This window comes from Denticeps clupeoides, chromosome 5 (assembly GCF_900700375.1).
Source record: "Denticeps clupeoides chromosome 5, fDenClu1.1, whole genome shotgun sequence".
Classification (NCBI taxonomy): Eukaryota; Metazoa; Chordata; class Actinopteri; order Clupeiformes; family Denticipitidae; genus Denticeps; species Denticeps clupeoides.
The window spans coordinates 4,694,774-4,716,277 of NC_041711.1; the positions used below are offsets into that span (position 1 = coordinate 4,694,774).

General features: G+C 42.8%; 2 protein-coding genes across 5 annotated transcripts; both read right to left on the reverse strand.

The window, feature by feature from the left end:
* Positions 1-18: 18 nt before the first annotated feature.
* LOC114790576 (lysosomal-associated transmembrane protein 4B-like) lies at positions 19-8,804 on the reverse strand. 3 transcript variants are annotated; one of them, XM_028980754.1, is made up of 7 exons: positions 8,650-8,804; positions 8,254-8,365; positions 5,802-5,875; positions 5,564-5,686; positions 5,228-5,323; positions 2,511-2,606; positions 19-689 (listed from the first exon to the last, which is right to left on the reverse strand). In XM_028980754.1, exons 1-7 carry the CDS (start codon positions 8,740-8,742, stop codon positions 615-617), a joined length of 669 nt encoding a protein of 222 aa, XP_028836587.1. In that variant the 5' UTR covers positions 8,743-8,804; the 3' UTR covers positions 19-614. The 3 variants fall into 3 exon arrangements, with proteins under 3 accessions (XP_028836587.1, XP_028836589.1, XP_028836586.1); XM_028980753.1 differs by lacking the exon at positions 19-689 and adding an exon at positions 1,898-2,084; XM_028980756.1 differs by lacking the exon at positions 2,511-2,606.
* Positions 8,805-12,428: 3,624 nt separating this feature from the next.
* Positions 12,429-20,215, reverse strand: LOC114791324 (protein LYRIC-like). Of its 2 annotated transcripts, XM_028982075.1 has the most exons (14): positions 19,634-20,215; positions 19,230-19,340; positions 18,816-18,894; positions 18,476-18,634; positions 17,569-17,628; positions 17,318-17,488; positions 17,157-17,213; positions 16,999-17,067; positions 15,648-15,799; positions 15,423-15,533; positions 14,894-15,189; positions 14,248-14,815; positions 14,019-14,142; positions 12,429-13,685 (listed from the first exon to the last, which is right to left on the reverse strand). In XM_028982075.1, the coding sequence occupies exons 1-14, from the start codon at positions 19,940-19,942 to the stop codon at positions 13,624-13,626; spliced, it is 2,328 nt and encodes a 775-aa protein (XP_028837908.1). In that variant the 5' UTR covers positions 19,943-20,215; the 3' UTR covers positions 12,429-13,623. The 2 variants fall into 2 exon arrangements, with proteins under 2 accessions (XP_028837908.1, XP_028837907.1); XM_028982074.1 differs by having other exon boundaries at positions 14,248-15,189.
* Between the last annotated feature and the right edge of the window lie 1,289 nt (positions 20,216-21,504).

The following is a 21,504-nucleotide window of genomic DNA, read 5'->3' on the forward strand; positions in this document are numbered from 1 at the left end:
TCATATTATTTTATTGTCAAGTGAATTGGATCCAAATGAAAACATCCTCCCAAAAGCAACATAATCCTTGCTGCCTAGGAGAAAAACATGTGCTCAGATCTCTACATTATGATATAAATACATATCAAGTCATGCGGACACCCCACTGTCAGGAGCAGTTTATTGCAGGGGTCCCATGGGGACAATTTCTAATCACCGAACAGCTTGGCAATATGTGCACCCAGGTCAGAGGACTGCTCTTTTCATTCAGGTTCTGTTGGTGTAATTGAAAAAGCACAGGAACAGCTATTCATCAGCAACTATTACAGAAATATTCCAGTCCAGGCTGAATGAGCAGCATATCACATATGTTCAGTTTTTTGGGGGGATTTTTCCAAAATGCATTATGGCAGAAAAGCAATCGTAGCTGGATCATGGTCTGAACTCAGAGGTGTAATGAAAAACTCCAAACTTTTACCACTTGAACAACATGACGGGATCACGACATGCTGAAGGGTGTTGAGAACTGTAGTTGCGAGTGAGCAGACTTCTGTCCAACTTGGGTACAATGGAATGGAACTGAGCCTAAATGAGGCTAAAGTCTAGGCAGCAGTAAAGGAGCAGAGGGTCACCATTCAGGCCGACATGTAGGGGGGTGGAGCCTGTTTAGGCGGCACAGCAACAGCATCTTCATATGGAGGCAACAGCACCTGGCAATCAACAGCAATAGAATTATACGTACAAAGGCACGTGAAATTGCACCCAGATGCACAGTTTCTAGAGAACACATCTGCTGGACATGTACTACTGTCCTTGACATCACAGGTAACAGCACCACAGATCCAGCCATTTATGGGACAGTGAGGGCAATTGTAACATCACATAAAGATTATGACATAACATAATGAAACAGACACATGAGCTCTACATTACACTGTGGCTCATTACACTGCAGGCCCTTGCTATGTGTGTGTGTCAGATTGTTTTCACCAGCACAGTATCTGCTTTCTTGTTGTGTCTCCTTCACAGTCCACTCACTCAAACAGCACCAATGGTGACCTCTCCACATGGTGGTAAAAGAACTACTTGGCCTTGCAGTTTCACACACCAGATTTTTACATCTAGCATTAGAATATGAACTAGTAAGACAAATATCTATACAAAATGTATAAAATCGAAATAACGGTAGAGGTTGAATGTACTTTGTTTTCTGTGATATTTCTAAATGAAAAGCATCACCATAAACCCCTGTTTGTCCTTGCAAATACCACTTCATTCTCCCTATTTAGGAAATAGATTGTTGCAGTGATTAAAACACTCATGTCATGGGCACATGAAAAGGAAGCTCTATAGCAAAATATGATAAGATGACAGATGCATGTCTGGTTATCACAGCCATCTATTAATAACGTGGTATCTTCAGATAGGTTTGAAATAATGGCCTATGGAAGGTATAAAGGAAAGATAAACATATATTCAGAATACTTCCTGCTTTTCACGTTGAAGTTTCCCAATATTCCCAATCCATTTATCATATAAATCCTCTGCTGGGCCCCATCATTTTTGTCACAGACAAATATTTACATTCACATTTTACATTCATATTTACATTTTACATTTACGGCATATATTAGACGCCCTTATCCAGAGCAACTTACAATCAGTAGTCAGGAACAGTCCCCCTGGAGACACTTGGGGTTAAGTGTCTTGCTCAGGGACACAATGGTTCATAAGCGAGTGTGTTACCCACTAGGCTACTACCACCCTATATTCCAGCAGCTGCTCAAGAATGAACAAAAAAACTAATTTTTCCCTAATATGTCATTGGGTAATAATCTTTCTGTAGATGACCTTGCACTTGGAACATAAACAGCAGGTTTACTAAGCACAAGGCCACTCACAGACAGAAACACACCAGTGGAAAATTACAGCAACAGTACAGTACACATGTTAATGAATAATCATTTCTGCTCCAGCCCATATCTAATATTCCAGCGCGGTTACACGATCGCAGCCCGGCTCAGCTTTTCATGGAGAAAACAGCACTTCCTCTGCAGTATTTCAGCACTGGACCGCTCCTCCAACGCTTTATCTAGGCCAACAATCTGCAACAGTTGAGCAGGCAGATGTGGATTTCAGGCCAACGTGGGCAGCAGGACACTAGTGGACAGACCAACCACTTCAGGCAGCATCATGGCCAAACTAATGGCTTTGCCAGTGGGAAACTACTGTGTCTGCAGAACCCCTAAAAGCCTAAACACTTTATATTTCCTTCCTCCTCTGACATGATGACTTTACTGCTAGAATGTTCTCCTCAACTGAAGTTTCTCCTGCTCTTGATCCCTCAAAATGCGACTTATTTGGCAATTCTTCTGGTTTGAATGTATTACTGAAATGTATGATGTTTTATTTAATTGGAATTGGTTCTCAGACCATATATAAAAACTTAGGAGAAATTATGACACTTAATAATTCTGCCTTTTCTAGCTTTGACTGTTTCAGTACTTCTGCTCCCCTAAGCCCAGACTCACCGTGGTGTCATTAGTGGTGACGTACACCAAGAGATCTGTGGTTCCCTGTCCACTCACGTATCTGTAGCAGTTCCACACACATAAAATCAGGTAGGCCTAGAGACAGAAAATAACGCGGGCTGTTAGTTACAGAAATTGACAGAGAAAGCAAGTTTATTTTGTTCTGAATGAACAGCTGTAAAGGCATTACGCAATACACGTTCATGAATTTGCAAAGAATTGCTGACACATCTTTTTTTATACAGTACAAGTGTGGACACACCTTCTCATTCAATGTGTTTTCTTTATTTTCATGACCATTTACATTGGTAGATTCTCACTGAAGGCATCAAAGCTATGAATGAACACATGTGGAGTTATAGTTTTGATGCCTTCAGTGAGAATCTACCAATGTAATTGGTCATGAAAATAAAGAAAACACATTGAATGAGAAGGTATGTCCAAACTTTTGGCCTGTACTGTATATATAGCATTAATTAATGTGACTTAGATGGGGGACTCATGACCCTCCTTTGTTCATTGTCACAAAAGCTAACTACCAGCCATATTTATAATGCCCTTGTATGGTGGCCTAGCGGGTTAGGAAAGGGACCCATAATCAGAAGGTTCGAATCCCGAACCGCCAAGATTCCACTGAGGTCCTCTTGAGCAAGGTACCGCCCCCACACTCTGCTCCCCGGGCGCCTTTCATGGCTGCCCACTGCTCACCAAGGGTGATGGTTAAAAGCAGAGAACACATTTCATGCTGTGTTTCACAATGACAATCACTTCACTTTCATACATACTGAGTATGTCTAGTGTACTGTTTTATACTGTCCGTACTTGTACCCTTGTATTGTGTATCTTGCACTGCCGCCTTTCTTGAACCTTGCTAACAAATCTCGTTGTCCAGGCAACTGTACAATGACAATAAAAGGTCTTGAGTCTCTTGAGTCTTGAGTGTTTAATACACCACAACTGGAAACCGCAAGAAATGCTATAGGTACAACAACTGCGATAAAATGTGGAGGGAATTTTTTGTTTTAACACTTCTGTTTATGGCTACTGAAGTAGTAGAAATTATTACCAGTTCTTGGGCCTTGTGACATCCTGGAATGTCACCATCAACCCTTCAACCATTCTTAAATGGCCCTCTGTGTTCAACCCAGAGACCAAATTCATTCCATCCTGTTTCAAACAGGGCCAAGAGCATCACAGGTGGAACTGATCATAATCTTCTGGGCTCGACATAAAAACACAAAGATGTTATTTCAGCTCACTGTACAAACACAATCAGAGGGCCTTCATCTGTGAGCGGTGTCACCGCTGACAGCTCTGAATCGAGTCCACTGATGAAATCAGATGACTCAATTTCCACTAAGGTATGCCTCCCTTACAAGTGGGATAAAAACGCAGTGTTCTCAGACATCCCCACATCATCATTTTAGCAGCAGTGGGTTGTGGGTTCGGGCCAAGCATAACACCATCTGCTATAGTGACTGGTTCCTACACAAAAGAGCCCTGAACACATCCCACGGCAGTGACCCAACTTCAAACGTCTCGGTTTACCATATCAACATTTTACTGGCCTGGCCCAGACCCCACTGCACCCGTTTTTTTTATTTCATATTTTGGACCTTCGGTATTCATAATTTACAGAATGTAAATGCTATTGCAGTTTATATACTGTACCAATTAAAACATAATATGTTTATAATAATATGCATAATATATGTTTTAATATGTTCACTACTAAATGACCAAAGTCAGAGATTAAATAAATGAATAAAGATTAAGTCTTTATTAAGTCATTTACTTTGAATAAGGTGTGTCCCACAGATTTCTGATTTAAGGTGGTCACCTGTTTTACATATATATTACATATATTACAGATTATACACACAGATTTAAAAATAATTATTATACCAGCTTTAGAAGGGCCAGTTAGATTCACCATCATTTTCACCATTTCAGTATCATTTTTGTAATTAATGATTAATAATGCACACAACACCGGGTGGTGATAGCCTCTTAGATAACAAACGTGACTTTTATCCAGCTGACCCATAAAACTGACTCAAACCCCATTGCTACTATTTTGTATCTGAGCAAGTAACTGACCCTGAATAAGACCCAAAAGAGGAAAACTAAAATTAACCATTGTACCTCTCAGTAAAAGTCACAATCATAATCCAAAGGTGAAAAGCAAAGAGCAGTGCAAAGAGCAGTGTTGCAAATGTCTAAGCGATAGAGTAGAGACACTAATGAGTATTGGCTGAACCCAGAAACCAAAATTAACATGAACTAAAATTAAACCAAGGATGAATACACCATTTAAAACCATTTAAGTTCAGACATTCAGTCTTTCTGTCTATCTTAAAGTCTATCTTTCAGTCTATTTTAAAATCCATGGTGACCTTGATTTACATTTATGGCATTTATCAGACGCTCTTATCCAGAGCGACTTACAATCAGTAGTTACAGGGACAGTCCCCCCCAGGAGCAACTTAGGGTAAAAGTGTCTTGCTCAGGGACACAATGGAAGGAAGTGGGATTTGAACCTGTGACTCCGTAGTCTTCTGGTTCATAGGCAAGTGTGTTACCCACTAGGCTACTACCATCCCATTGATGATTTTGCTCTTTTTAAATGCTACTTCTGTAACCAAAAAACAGTAATAAATTAGTAGCAAACAATAGAATCACAAACATAAAAGAATAAGTGAAGTCTGATATGAAACCTTGAAAGCCAGGATGCAACCAATGAAGAGGAGCACGATGAAGACTAGGCCCACATTCATACCCATTATCTCCTCTTTGTAGGGGAAGTTGCCAGGCTGTGAGAACATGAGAAACATATTTTAAAATAAAGACAATACATACGGTCTTGTATTAGAACGTATCATTACAACCAAATATTCTGTTAAGTGCATAACTACATAATACAGTCACTGGGTGCATCATTCAAATATCTAATCATCAGATTTTAGAATAGTAAATACCAATTTAATAATATTGTCATAACATGAACGTTGAACACTGTCCTGAATGTAATATATATAATATCGTTCACTCACCAGCTGCTGGAGGTAATCCTGTACGGTGTTGGGGTAGAATACAACGCTAATTGCAACCAAGGTGTTTAGTGCAAAGTCAAATATCTGATAGCAAAAGAACGGTATAATCCAAGGAGCATGTTGCTGGAAAGACAAAGGCAATATGAATTAGAGGACTGATCATCAATAAATGATTTATCTAATACATGACAACAGTAATATCATAAAATGATGCAGCCAGTAAAAATATGTGTCTGACCTTATATGCACCATATGTGGCCATTCCAGAAATCATGATCATGAGTAAGGAAATTGCTGTGGCAATGCACATATCTGGAAAAAGAAAAAGTCTCAAAGGTCTGCCTTTGGCTCAAACACTTACATTCAGTATCGGTTCTGCATCAAATATGCCTTCACAGTGCATTTTTTCTCTCTCAAAGATATTTTTATAAATATATCACTATAACCACATATTTCATATTTCAGATTTGCCACCATCAAGTGCACAGACTACCGGCCGACTCCAGTGAAGAGATCAGAAGATAAATCCTGGTTCCTGGCAACTGCTAAACGACGACTTAGCATGAGACGAACAAGAGGGTCACCACAGCCACTAAAAAGTTTCAGGGATCTTCAAATGGACCAGTAGCATCATAATGGACACGTAATGTACACCATGACACTGGACTAAAACCTACGCTGCACTGTCCAGTACCTCCAAACATGAACAGATTCTCTATACTACACTTTGGACTTCTCCACCTCTACAACTGTGGGGGTGTCAACTGTAGGGCCTGTCAAAGCCCATTAAGACATACTGTGTGTGGTTTTGAGCTACATAAGAAATAAATGTTGTTGTTGTTGTTTATTGGAGTACAACAATTATTATAAAGCAAGTAAATACTGTGATCACTTAGAATAACTACTGTTAAATACACTGAACACTGGCTAAAGTTAAAAAAATTGAAGTGATCTGTCATACCTAATATTTTAGCATTGGCGTGAAGTAAATAAACAGGTTACAGCAGGTTTGATTAATTTATGTACATTACGTCAATGCTGAAATATTAGGTGTGACAGATTACTTCAATTTTTTTTTAGTTTAGCCAGCATTCACTTTTTACAGTGTATGGATGCGCTGAAAAAAGTAAACCGTAGCTGTCGTTTGTTTTAATGCATTTTTCTCATTTTAAAAAATTAGTTTGTGTCAAGGCAAGGCGGGTGAACTGAGACTTGACGATGAAGAGGACGCATACGAATGTCATCACGAGACAAAAGTTTAATCTGTGATGAACAGGACAGGGGAGACATCCGGTAACAGGTGAACAGGTAACACACCCCACGATGAACAGAAACAAGCAGGGCCGCGTTATACCATCAGACACAGGTTAACACGATTAGGAAACAGACCCCTGTGTCCCTGAAAAAGACACTTAACCCCGATTGTCTCCAGGGGGACTGTCCCTCTAACTACTGATTGTATGGTGCTCTGGATAAGGCCGTCTTGATAAATGCCGTCAATGTAAATGCCATAAATGATCAACCAGGACACAGAGCGTCTGAAACTCATTTCACTTGTTCTAGACATTATACGAGCACTGCTGAATTTTCATTCTCTAGCATTTGTCAGTGCAGAATAATTTCCATATATCCATATTATATCCACCACTGTCTCCTATTGTTGGGTAGAATTCCACTTTACTGGCCAGGCTGACCTCACCACAGGCTTGGCCTTTATGTTCAAATGTATTTCCTATAAAGTGCAATAGCAAAAACTAAAGGCACCAAAGTCATTCAGCACCCAGCCAAAAAAAAAGGGCCACATTCTACAGATGAACTAGACAGAAAAGCTCTCGTCAGCGGAACACTAACAAACCCACCATTCACAAAGCTTCAACTACATTCAAAAGGCTGTCCGGTCTGGCCCCCCTGCGTACGCCACCTCGGCCTGTACCGAGGCCACCCGGTGCTCCAAAACCCGAGCAGCTCAGCCGACGACAGGGCGCCGCCGAGGGACGTAATCCCTACAAAACTGGGATGGCGCCGTCAGCTCCAATCAAAGTCAGTTCGCCGTCGGCCAGCACGTACGCCGTCACTGCTTCCTGGGGAGCTGACACGGCCGACCATGAGTGGCACGCGCTGTTACGCCCCCCCCCCCCCGCCTTGTCTTGCTCAGGGACACAATGGTAGTAGGTGGGATTTGAACCTGGGTCTTCCGGCAAGTGTGTTATCCACTACATTTACATTTACATTTACGGCATTTGGCAGACGCCCTTATCCAGAGCGACTTACAACGTGCTTAAGTTACCATCGATGAAGAGATCAATTCCGGTTCACTAGGACCCCCAACTATGAATACATCTATTTTATTCACTCTGTTGTAGATTCTGTACACAAAGTTCGACAACAAGAAAATTACAATTTAATCTAAATATTCTTTAAAGAGGAAGGTCTTGAGCTGTCGTTTGAAGGTGCTCAGTGACTGAGCTGTTCTGACCTCGAGGGGAAGTTCATTCCACCACCGAGGGGCCAAGACGGAGAAGAGTCTAGATGAGCGTCTTCCTTTTACCTTCAGAGATGGAGGGACCAGGCGAGCAGTACTGGAGGCTCGGAGTATACGAGGTGCAGTGCGAGGTGTAATAACTAGACTACTACCACCCTGACATGGTTTCCCTGAAGTATGACTGTGGAGCACGTGGCCAGGGACTTACGGGACTCGTCCATGACGTCCAGGTCGTTGGCCAGCTCAGCACTGGTCAAGTGGTGATGCTCTGGATCGCAAAGTGCCGTGAGGAGGATGAGCAGCACCACGCCGTTGATGAGCTGAAGAGGCAAGAATAAAACTAGATAAAAGGATAAAGGAAAACGGAGAAACAACTAAAACACGGCTGCCATGCACACGGCTCACCATAGTGAGGTTTGTAATAAAGTTTGTGGGGGAGAATCCAACACTGGGGAAAGGAGACCTGGTGTCCCTGACCCGAATAAATTCACAGATATATATATATATATATAAAGTAAACCCATTCAAACACCCCACACTGATGGACTTTAATTCATGTAGTAAATAAAATGGAATTATTAGAAGAAAAAAAAACGTCTCTCACCATGTACCAGAAGCCCAGGATAATGGTGCCCGTCCGGACATGGCAGCAGAGGCAGCAGCCGGCGGAGAACCGTCGCTCCCGCGGGGAGATCATGTCTTTTCTTCCCGCTCAGCTCGCCACGATCTCAGCGGCGAGGCGACGTCTAAACTCGGCGCGACGCGCGGCCACCATGTGACCGGAGCCGGAGATCAGGAAAATACGGCGCGGAGCAGGACCCTCCCGAACACTTCCAAACACAAACCAAGACGAGTAACAAACGGATAAACGTACACTTCTCATTCAACGTGTCTTCTTTATTTTCATGACCATTTACGTTGGTAGATTCTCACTGAAGGCATCAAAACTATAAATGAACACATGTGGAGTTATGTCTTAACAAAAAGTGGAGACCTGACCTCCACAGTCACCGGACCTGAACCCAATCCAGATGGTTTGGGGTGAGCTGGACCCCAACAAGTGCTAAACACCTCTGGGAACTCCTTCAAGACTGTTGGAAAACCATTTCAGGTGACGACCTCTTGAAGCTCATCGAGAGAACGCCAAGAGTGTGTAAAGCAGTAACCAGAGCAAAGAAACTAGAATATAAAACATGTTTTTTGTTAAGTACATAACTCCACATGTGTTCATTCATAGTTTTGATGCCTTCAGTGAGAATCTATCAACGTAAATGGTCATGAAAATAAAGAAAACACATTGAATGAGAAGGTGTGTCCAGATTTTGGCCTGACCTGTACTTGTGAGGACCGTGTGAGGACACTCAGGATAGACAGCTGGCACTGTGGTCAGGTCGTGTAAAGCAGCAAGAACAGTTTTATCGCCTCTTGCAGACGTGTGTTGTTAACTGGCCATGAATATCAGCATTAACAGAAATGAAGGCTGTTGAAGGTGTTTTGTCTTCTATACATTCGCCAATAGGTGGCGACAGAGTAGTCTAAACCTGTCGCTTGCCGCCCTCCATTGATTGTTATTCACTGTGGTGATGTGGATGGGGAGGAGAAAGTGGCAGGGTATGATGGTGGTGAGGTGATGCTGGTGTTTTTATAGTGTTATTGGTTTTATTGTTTTTAATGGTTCAGTGGCAAGGCTGGGATTGCACATATGAAGATGATGGAGAAGTCGTTTAAACCCTACTGTATACTCACCTAGGCCATATGCACGGATAAGCCACGCCCCTTTCTCAGGTGTCAATAACTATTGAAAAATGTTCCTTATAGCAAATATATTGTACCGGCCAGACATGCGATTCCAGAGCAGAAGACGACCGGACAATCAAACTTGTTCCTCTCAGTCTGCAACAAAATGGACCTGATAGTCAACAATACGCATTACTGATATGCATAACACAATCAAATACAACAGTCCACCTCTGTGTAATGCATTTTATAAATATGCATTGTAATGTAGATGACTTACAATCAGTAGTTACAGGGACATCCCCCCCTGGAGCAACTTAGGGTTAAGTGTCTTGCTCAGGGACACAATGGTAGTAAGTGGGATTTGAACCTGGTTTATAGGTGAGTGTGTTACCCACTAGGCTACTAAGACCCTATAAGATACATGAGATACCTGAGCTGTGTTTGAGGGCCGGACCAACAATAATCTGAAATTAACTATGAGCAAGTCTCCATGTGATGCATGGAACATTTTGATAACACAAGTTACTTTATCCCCATAACTAGTGCTCAGAAAAATGAATAAGATGTATCTAGTACTTGTCGTGCCTTACTACTGGGTAGTTATAAAGTTATGACAAAAGCCATACAAGCAGTTTGAAAACTTGACGTGTTTGCATGGGACACAGAAAACTAGTCTTGCTACAATTTCTACAATAAAATTCTTTGAACTTGTAAAACTGGGGAGAATAGACTCTCTCTCTTCACACAAAAGCACTGTATTCAAACCACTCCAACTTGATGTTACCTGGCAGAAAGATGCATGGCACAATAGAGGTTAAAAGGATGAAAAGTTTCTAATTTATTAACATCAGTAAATTATTATTGTAGTTACATATGAATATTGTATGTAAAAAGGTACCAATATTACAGAGAAAACCTAAATGAAAAGAAAGAGTAAAGGGAGAGTAAGAGAGAGAACAGCCATGAGAAAAATAGGTCAAATAGGAAAGACTCAGGTACTTTTGGGAAAATTTCCCTCAGCTCCCAATGGAAAAGAAAATGGCAGTCCCTCGACCACACGTCAACATTCCTTTATACATTTGACACCCAGGAAGTTGTCACAAACCAATCAGAATTCTGGGGAAGACAAAGAGTACAGGCGATCCCACCTTTGGCTCCGGGGTGGGCCGCCAAATGCTGCAAAGCCGTCCGACAAAGACATGGAAAACGGAGGTGTTGAACCTCCACGCAAACGTCATGGCCATGCGACGTCCCATCTTACAAACTCTATAAGCATTATATAACCATAATATAACCATAATGGGTGTCAAAACGCTTTAATAAAGTAATGTTTATGCAACATCAATATATGCAACTAAAGTGACCAAGATGGTGTGATGCACGGGACGTGATGTACGGGACGTACAACAGTGTCACTGGTCGGAAAGCTGTTAAGTTTAACATATGACAGGTTTAATTAAGACTGATGCACTATTCAACATATATAAATTGAACTTTGAATATCAGAGAATGCCAGATGCGAGAGGTAACTGTTTGAAATCCTTGAGTTTTTTAAATACATTGAAATTAAATGTTCCAAATTATCCAAATCTTAAATATTACGACAAGCAAAAATGCAAATATTACATGAATCATTTTTCCAGAGAATTGTCCAATGTTCAATATGAATTTTCTCAACCTGTAAAGAGCAGTAAATTTTTGTTGTTACTGGTAATAAGAATATTCTATAAAAAAAAAAAAAGATAAAAGTAAAAACTATAATTACAAGTAGGTCATTTTATTTTAACACAGACTCATAACTCGAGAGAGTGTAAGGCTTTCAAAAGCCTCCTTTTCATCTGGACATGTTAGCGCTGCAGAGTTAACCAAAGCACTGGACCATGGTTTCTAGTGATTTTTTTTTTTATGATAGGACATTCAGTGGAGGAATTAATTATATGATCCACTGGTGATTTTGTAAGCTTGACCATTATGAAATAAATGCAGTCTATAATTTCAGTGAAAGGTTTATTTGAACAGCGAGAGACAGAACAATAACAAAAAAGTTATCAGGTGTTTTCATGAAAAATGCTTTTTCATGAAAAACGCTTTTTCATGAAAAACTGCATGTTTGTCAGTATCCCTTGAACGCCGCGACATGAGCTCCGCAACCTTTCCTCTAAAAAAAATTATGAGGTCTGGAGTCAGAAAGGCCACCAAGGAAATGAGCCATGACTTACTTAAACCCCCAAGTGCTACTACACATAAGCAGTGTGGTATTTATGGTTCCCCTTACACAGGAATACCCCTCAGTGCCACCAGCACGACACGTCACCAACATGGCCGGATGTAGCCCGGGGGCCATAAAATGCCTCGGTCTGATCTTATGCAAGAAACAGATGTGGTAAGCAGCGATGATGCAGAAGTTGACATGCAAATGAGACTGAACTTTTATAGTGAAAGAAATGGTGAACACAAATACCACAGAAAAAAAATGGTTACTGATAACCGTGGATAATAAGGGGTTTAGAAACAAATTTCCTTTGCACAGACTTCTGCAGGTAATCTGCAGTAAAATGACCTTTATTCAAAATCCTTAAAGCATTTTCAGTCACATTACTACTGGCCCACGAAGTGAATAATCAAATAAAAAGCCGCAATAAATTAATCAATATACAAATTGCAGTTTATTTAAACAAGTTGGCAAAGATATGCATACATTTTGATTGCTGGTCAAAGAGAAGAGCGACTAGTTAGACTGAACTAAGCACTTGAGAAAAGCAAGGGGGAGTTAAGGAAATCAAGCCTTCTCCCACTACTGTTCCCCAAAGCAGTGTGTAGAAGTGCCTGAAAGAAAGCGCAGGTGTACAGTCCGGCAGCATGGAGCCCACCTGCCCAGCTGGAGAAAGTAAGACCACCACTGTGTCATGGCTAAACATACAAAAATGCATCCGTAAGAACACGAGAGGAGGGGGGGGAGGAAAAAAAAAAAAAACACACAAAGCCACATCACCATGTTACTTTGCCATTGTTAACGGCCATATCCATTCTCCACGATCACCGCTACATGTGACCAAATACACAAGTGAAATGGCGGACCATGAATTGTGAAATATAATAAGTTAAGGCATTGTTATTTCTTCCTGACTGGGCGCTGAGCAACAGAGTATGAATAAAGATTTCTCTGGTCCTGCTCCCCATGTACAGACACTTAAAAAAAGCAAAATCAAGTACTCCACAAAATTAAAGCCAAAAACATCCCGAAGAATCAGAACATCATAATATACTCCCATACAGAGGTACATTGGAAATTTAGCATAAAGCACATTTCAAACCCATTTCAGATAAAGAAAACAGCTTTTAAATTATTTAACATATGGCTTGTGTTCAAAAGGTAGATTTAGATTGAAATCAATTAATTAGAAATCTAGTTAAGAAGGCCCAGCAATTCTAATCATTCTACTGGGTGCAGAATAACAGTTTGCTCAATCATAACCACAGTTCAGACTTCCAGAAAACACACGTGGTGTCACTCTGGGACTGTGACGGCATATCTGATCATACAGTCACATCTTTCAATTTACAAACAAATCATAACAAAATATATTCCTAAATAATCAACTCACTTCAGCCAGGCTGGTCTACAGCCTAGCCTGGCAAACTCAGCATTGACTTGATGTGGTGAGCAATATCCCGTCTGCTCTGAGCAACCTCAGAGTGAAGGACTAATGACTGCATTTTTAATAAAGTAGTCATTTATAAAACTCTATACACTCAAAGTATTGCATATACACAATTTCATCTCGTTTAAAAAAAAAAAACATTTGCATATAATGAATTCTCTGGTGCGACACCGTGCTCACGTTTCTCTTCTGGCCTTCTTCTTTTTCACTTGTTTAGGAGAACTCCCTTCAGACTTGACTAAACAGGAAGGAAAAAATGGTTACAATGAGATGATGGCACATCTCAGTTATTAGGACCACAATGAAGTCCAGATATGTCTTCCATTGTTGTGTGATGGAGTAGTACCAGAACCACTTAGAAGTGCCAAGAGAAATTGCAGGTCGCTAATGGGTGGACATATGGTGGCTTTAAAGTGCAGCAATACACTTACAATAAAAGAAACAGAAGCTCATCTTAACTGGGACATTTATTGACTAAACAAAAGTTTCTTATAGCATTTACCTTGTACATTCCATGAGAAAACAGCAAACACTCTGATCTTACTGTGATGGCTGAAATTGTTCGACTTACTTTGCGAAGGAGGAGGACCACTAGTCTGCTTGGCGGCAGTCTCAGGTTCAGATGGCCTCTGTGGCACTTGAGTCAAGAGGTTCTGTGCAGAATTTTCTGGCACAACAGGGCCCTTTGGTCCAGTCTGATGCATAAACAAGGAAGACAGCTAGCATTAGAACTCAAACAGCAAGTAGTAACAAGTACTGGTTACCCACAAAGTAAGGAAGATGATGCGTAATATGCCAACCTCAACTGAAGGGCGTGAAGCCTTTGCAGAACTCTTGGGAGGTTTGGAACTGGCCTCGGTGGGAGCTGAACTCTTGGGAGGTTTAGAGCCAGTATCTACACTTGAATTCTTGGGAGGTTTGGAACTGGCCTCGGTGGGAGCTGAACTCTTTGGAGGTTTAGAGCCAGTATCTACACCACTTGAACTCTTGGGAGGTTTGGAACCGACATCTGTACCATTTGAACTCTTGTTAGGTTTAGAACTAACATCAGTTGAACTCTTGGGAGGTTTAGAGCCAGTATCTACATCAGTTGAACTCTTGGGAGGTTTAGAACTGGCCTCGGCGGGAGCTGAACTCTTGGGAGGTTTAGAACTGGCCTCGGCGGGAGCTGAACTCTTGGGAGGTTTAGAACTGGCCTCGGCGGGAGCTGAACTCTTGGGAGGTTTAGAACTGGCCTCGGCGGGAGCTGAACTCTTGGGAGGTTTAGAACTGGCCTCGGCGGGAGCTGAACTCTTGGGAGGTTTAGAACTGGCCTCGGCGGGAGCTGAACTCTTGGGAGGTTTAGAACTGGCCTCGGCGGGAGCTGAACTCTTGGGAGGTTTGGAACTGGCCTCGACGGGAGCTGAACACTTGGGAGGTTTAGAACTGGCCTCGGCGGGAGCTGAACTCTTGGGAGGTTTAGAGCCAGTATCTACACCACTTGAATTCTTGGGAGGTTTGGAACTGGCATTGGAAGCAGCTGAACTCTTGGGAGGTTTTGGGACAGAATCAACAGCATTTGAATTCTTGGGAGGTTTAGAGCCAGCATCTATACCACTTGAATTCTTGGGAGGTTTAGAACTGGCATCAGCAGCAGCTGAACTCTTAGTAGCTTTAACACTGGTTTCTGATGTAGAAGCAGCCTTGGCAGTTGGCTGAACAGGAGCCACCACCACAGGTGGAGAATCCTTCTGCGCCACCTCCTGGTAAATAGTAAGAATGGACAGCATGAACACCCAAAAGCAGAATCAGAATCTCCCTTCTGGAGGTAACGAGTAAAAAATTATTACACAATAAGAAGTTGTGGATTAAACTGTACTCCAAGCAAAAATATATAAAGATAACAGTGGTCATGCTAGTGCATATGAACACAAACTAATGTTTGTGGCAATGACAACCCGAGAGCTACAGAAGCAGCGCAGCATTTTGTCTTTACCTTCCCAGCAGTTTCTGCCTCCGCCTCTTTCTTCTTCTTCTTTTTCTTCTTTTTGGATTTGCCACTCCCAGCTACAGCAGGGTCACCCATCTCCTTCTCATCATCAGATCTCTGTGAGACAAGGAATCATTCACTGAGACAGAGATTCAGTTGGCACCACCTGAAGTCCCCAAACATGGCAGTACGTCTGTTCATGGCCCCTAACCCCATGTCTCACTAGCCCACCTGTGGCTCTTCTGGAACTGCTGCGGAAACAAAGGTGGTCGCGACAGCCAGTTCCCGCACGTGGGCTGGAGCCCCAGCCTGCGGCTCCTCATAGTTCCCCCACACTTCAGATGGAGCATTCCAGTCCGAAGAGACATCAGCAGATGTGCCATCTGCAACAATGAAGCAAGTGAGAAGAAAATTTGAATAACTGCATTTCTAGCCAGAATGTATTCACTTGCTAGTGAAGAGGTTTCATATTCCAAAAAGTATTGGATAAGGAAATTCGTTTTTACTAATTACTCAATTGATTACTCTTTTAGAACTAATTTACTCATTGTGTTGCTTTAAAAGTTCTCATTCATCTCAAAATAATAGGAAAACAAATTTGTTAAGCATTCCTCGCTGCCTCAATAGCCCATAATTATTGAGAAATTTAGGTAGCACCACCCTGATCTAGCACTCATAGAACAAATTGTATCTGGAAGCACTGTCATGTCTGGATAAATTATTGCTTTTTGACATGTAATCCCTTACACATCTAGATATTGGAGAAATTAAGGAGTCTTCAAAGACTTCTTCAATGACATGCACATGCCCCTCTGTTTAAATTGTCATCTTTATTGTCAATTGATAAGCGTTTCAGTTGTGGCTGTAAATGACAGTCAATAATATATACAGTCCTTAGTAATCTCACGACTGGATTACAGTAACTCCCTTCTAGCTGGTCTACCTGTATGTACCATCCGACCTCAACAACTCATACAAAATGCAGCAGCACGACTGATCTTCAACCTTCCCAAATTCTCCCACACCAACCCTCTGCTACGTTCCCTCCACTGGCTCCCAGTAGCTGCACGCATCAGATTCAAAATACTGATGCTGGCCTACAAAGCCAAACATGGAGTAGCACCATCCTACCTCACAGCCCTTATTACACCTCACACTGCACCTCGTATACTCCGAGCCTCCAGTACTGCTCGCCTGGTCCCTCCATCTCTGAAGGTAAAAGGAAGATGCTCATCTAGACTCTTCTCTGTCTTGGCCCCTCGGTGGTGGAATTAACGTCCCCTCGTGGTCAGAACAGCTCAGTCACTGAGCACTTTCAAACGGCAGCTCAAGACCTTCCTCTTTAGAGAATATTTAGCTGAACTTGTAACCTTCTTATTGCCTGTCTTATGTATAGAAACTACAACAGAGTGAATAAAAAGATTGTATTCATAGTTGGGGGTCCTAATGAACCAGAATTGATCTCTTCATTGTTTGTAACATGGAAGCCTCGTTGTAAGTCGGTCTGGATAAGGGCATCTGCCAAATGCCTTAAATGTAAACGTCTGAGAGTGTGTAGGGATGATTTGCTATTTGCTCTTACTCAGGCCAGACCACTCATCCACAGCAGGGTGGCATCCATACTTCTCATTCACAGGCAAGGGCTGAACAGCTGAAACCACACACAAAAAGGATTCATATCCACAGAGTTGTGTAGAATCTGGTATAATATTCTGGAGGTAAAAACAAAGGTCAACATACCCAAACCTGGCACTGGATTCAAAGCTGAATTCATAACTCGTCCAGCAGCCCATGGTCCTAATAAAGTTGCAATTAATAAACTCACAAATCGCACATTGAGAAACAAATACGTACAATATATGTTATTCCCCGTACAATATGTATATCCAACTAATAAATACCCTCAATCTCTTGTCCCCAGACTAAAGGATCTTTATTAGGTTTCTTAGGTGTCTTTTGCAAGGCAGCCCAGCTCTCCCCCTCAGAACTGGAAATCTGGGGTTGGAGCTTTGGACTGAGGTCATTCCATCCCACACCGTTCACAGCCACCACTCCTTCTGATTGGCTAATAACTGAAAAAATTAATGCATAGAAATTACACCCCCTAGTAATCAGTCCTTTTCTCATTGCTCTGTTCCAATGAGCTGTGTACCTTGCACTTGAGAAGTCACTTTTGAATTGGCTTTTGAAGTTGTACCCTGAACCACCTCCCCTAAAGGACAGAACAAAAAAACAATTAAACCCTTGATTCCAAAAGCTGAATAATATATATATATATAAGCATTATTCTAACAAAGGGGCAGTGGTGGCCTAGCGGTTAAGGAAGCGACCCCGTAATCAGAAGGTTGCCGGTTCGAATCCCGAGCCGCCAAGGTGCCACTGAGCAAAGCACCGTCCCCACACACTGCTCCCCGGGCGCCTGTCATGGCTGCCCACTGCTCACTTAGGGTGATGGGTTAAATGCAGAGGACAAATTTCACTGTGTGCACCGTGTGCTGTGCTGCAGTGTTTCCCAATGACAATCATTTCACTTTCTTAGTATTTTAGTAGCTCAAAATGAATGCTAAAAAAAACCCACACATCTACACCATTTAACACATCAGGTCTCATTTCTGTTCGCTTAAGATATAATCATGATAGAGTCTAATTTAAGGACCCATTGCAGTGCGGATACTGGTAAAGAGCCAGTCAAATAAGGGACAGACACAGATTTTCCATCCCACCAGTAGCAAAAGTGAAGTGATTGTCATTGTGAAACACTGCAGCACAGCACACGGTGACAACAAAATGTGTCCTCTGCTTTTAATCATCACCCGTGGTGAGCAGTGGGCAGCCATGACAGGCGCCCGGGCGACGGTGCTTTGCACAGTGGATTCGAACCAGGAACCTTCTGATTATGGGGCCGCTTCCTTAACCGCTGCCCCTAAAAAATCTGTTTACTTACGACTAATCAGCAAAACTGGTACATATAAATTTTGGATGAGATTAATAAAAACAAATAAATAAATAAATAATTTTTAAAAAGCATTAGCCCTTTTCACTTTAGTCTTAGTCGTTACCTTTAGTCTTTTTTTGACTGGTTGTCTTCGGGGGCTCCGGGACAGGGACATTAATAGGAGGGTCCACACCTACAGTACTTGCAGTTTCATCCCCGGTCACCTTGTCCTTCCGTCTCTGCTGGCGTTTCTCCTTATTGCTGACCTTGGTCTCCCAGTCGCCTAAAAATAAATAAATGAAAGGTCACTAATCGCAGGGCACATTAGGTTAAACTAAACGAGGCAGCACTTTGCACAGAGCAAATATATATAATTCAATTCAATCTATTGCAACACCAAGCAGCATGGCCTCAGGCCAGAGCTGCAGCAGAGATGGAACATGAACGGTGAGGAAGAGGTTCACCTCCATCTGGTTCTTTGCCATTAGCAGAAGACTTTGAATCCTTCACTACCGGTTTGGGCTTTTTCTTGTTCTTCTTTGACTGTAAGGATGAAACGCGAAATATGATTATCCGCTGACAAAGTGGCAAGTTGATTTAACGCAAATTATTCATCGAGATGACTGAAACCATTAGCCTGCGTTTCATTGCAGTGGCTGCAGGCCTCACTAACAAAATCAATAAACTCAACAATTTGGAGCTGATAGGAAAGGAGAGTCGTCTAAAGGTGAACTCTGAAACAGGACTGGCCGCGTCTGAAGTACGACATTACGTTAACCACCGCGGCCTTCTGATTTCGCAGTACTCCCCAGAGTAAATTACGGAACTACACGCAGGCGTATGATGAAACAGGCACAATGTAAAAGGTGTAAAAATACCTTGTCGGACTTGGCATCAGGTGGAAGTTCTTGCTGGACCAGGACAACCTCTTCTTTAGGTTTGACTTCTTCCGGAACTTCAGCCACGGCCCGGCCATTCGGTTGGCCTTTCTGTGGAGTAGGGAAGAAGTAAAAAAAAAAAAAACATGAGGTCTTAACATTCTTAAAAGCAGATTAACCTGAATATCTAGACATCCGTCCCAAATGAACTGTGCGTCTGAGGGCTTTTTTTTTTTTTACAAGATAAAGAGAGTATAATGGCGTGTGGGAGCCCGGCCAGCACATGGTAAAGACACGTTGCGCGTCCAGGCGGCCAGTCACAAACCGCTACGTGGCTGTCAGTGAACTTCAAGGCGCCGCCGGTTGGCCCCTTAATCCCGGCGTCCGCTCGCACCGACGGTTACCTTCTCCGCGGCCCTTTTCTTGCTCTTCCTCTTCTGTTCCTCGGCCTTGGCGGTCCTGGGCGCGGGTTGGGTGCCTTCGGTCCGATCCTGCGCGTACGTGGCGCCGGGCGTGCGCCTCTTGATCCGACCGCGGCACGCCGAGGCCCACAGCAGCAGCGCCAGCAGCAGCAGCCCGGCGCCCGCGGCAGGGAGAACCGCCCACGGCGGGCAAAGCTCGGGATCCAGGCCCAGATCCGCGCCGAGCTCCGAGCCGAGGAGGGCCAGGTCCCGCAGGCGACTCGACAGCTGCTCGGTCCAGCTCGCTGCCATTTTTTTTTCCACGCAGTGACCCCGACACACGCTTCTCCGCGCAGCTAGGCGGTCATCGTTTCCTCCGCGCCGGCCGACGTGAAGCTTAGCGGGCTAGCCTAGCCACGAGCTCGCGGGCTCATTCGCCTGCAGCGGCCGAACCAGCGGCGACCGGCGAGCTACGCGTGAATAACCGTGTTGAAGTACGCCGAGCCCCGCTCCTACCGAGCCGACTGGCGTGCGGGGGAGAGCTAGTTCCCGAAACTCGCCAGTAGATCGGAATGTGTACACGCTGCTCGCTGATTGGCTGGACGTCAGGGCGTCACTGGGCGGAGCGTTGCCCGTGTCGCCCCGCCCCGCCGGTAATCATGGCGATCGTACCTTCATACTGTTAAACTAGAGCGCGTAAAATGCGTATTGAAGTCGTGATATCTGGGACGACGGACGACATTCCAAACTTTGTTCAAAACAAGTCGCAAAGAACGTTTTTTCGTATTCGGATGAACTGACAGGTCTCATAGAACATTTTGTAACCTATCCATGACAAGAAAATCGACGTGACCATATATTTTTTTACCTTTTTCATATGATTAATCAATAAGTCCACATGCACCCGAATATTACAATCCTTCTAGGAATAAACAGCTTCAACTCAGTTTTCAGTATGCATGACTGAAAGTCCATTCTGCACTTCAAATCACTGCAGCGTGGCCTGGCACAAGTTTGCTCCAGGTGGACACAAACGTTTTATCATGTCCACATGCTTTTCAATGTCAATGTTTCAGTCCTGTTCCACCCCAGCTAGGATGCTTACTGCTTCATCTGCTTACAAATTCATTGTTAGATTAAGAATAACTGGGATATGATTCTTCATCTTCAAGTCCATTTGGGGACTGTACCGCAGTGGCATCTGATGGAATGGCCGTGATGGAATTTACATCTGCATCCTTTCCATTCCAGGGACCACCATGGCCCAACACCCAGGCGTCTGTGACAATTGATTAATGTCATGAAATTCTTGGGGTCAACTTTCCACATTCGTATGACATGTATGTTATAGAATACAAATATATATACACACACACACACACACATACATACAAACATATATATGTAAAGCACGGGCCAAACGTTAGGACACACCTTCTCATTCAATGTGTTTCTTTATTTTCATGACCATTTACATTGGTAGATTCTCACTGAAGTCCTAAAACTATGAATGAACACATCCAGATGGTTTGGGGTGAGCTGAACTGCAGAGTGAAGGCAAAGGGGCCAACAGCACCTCTGGGAACTGTTGGAAAAACATTTCAGGTGACGACCTCTTGAAGCTCATCGAGAGAATGCCAAGAGTGCGCAAAGCAGTAATCAGAGCAAAGAAACTAAATATAAAACATGTTTTCAGTTATTTCACCTTTTTTTTTTGTTAAGTACATAACTCCACACGTGTTCATTCATAGCTTTGATGCCTTCAGTGAGAATCTACCAATGTAAATGGTCATGGAAATAAAGAAAACATTGAAGGAGAAGGTGTGTCCAGACTTTTGGCCTGTACAGTGTATATATACACACACTCTCTCTCT

Coding starts and splice junctions, on each gene's coding strand:
- LOC114790576 (XM_028980753.1), bottom strand. CDS start 8,742: ATGATCTCCCCGCGGGAGCGACGGTTCTCCGCCGGCTGCTGCCTCTGC. Junction 8,366..8,649: donor TCCTGGGCTTCTGGTACATG/GTGAGAGACGTT, acceptor TTGCCTCTTCAG/CTCATCAACGGCGTGGTGCT. Junction 5,324..5,563: donor AGGATTACCTCCAGCAGCTG/GTGAGTGAACGA, acceptor ATGTTCTCACAG/CCTGGCAACTTCCCCTACAA.
- LOC114791324 (XM_028982074.1), bottom strand. CDS start 19,942: ATGGCAGCGAGCTGGACCGAGCAGCTGTCGAGTCGCCTGCGGGACCTG. Junction 18,635..18,815: donor TGGCAAAGAACCAGATGGAG/GTGAACCTCTTC, acceptor ATTTATTTTTAG/GCGACTGGGAGACCAAGGTC. Junction 14,143..14,247: donor CTTCACGCCCTTCAGTTGAG/GTTGGCATATTA, acceptor TTTATGCATCAG/ACTGGACCAAAGGGCCCTGT.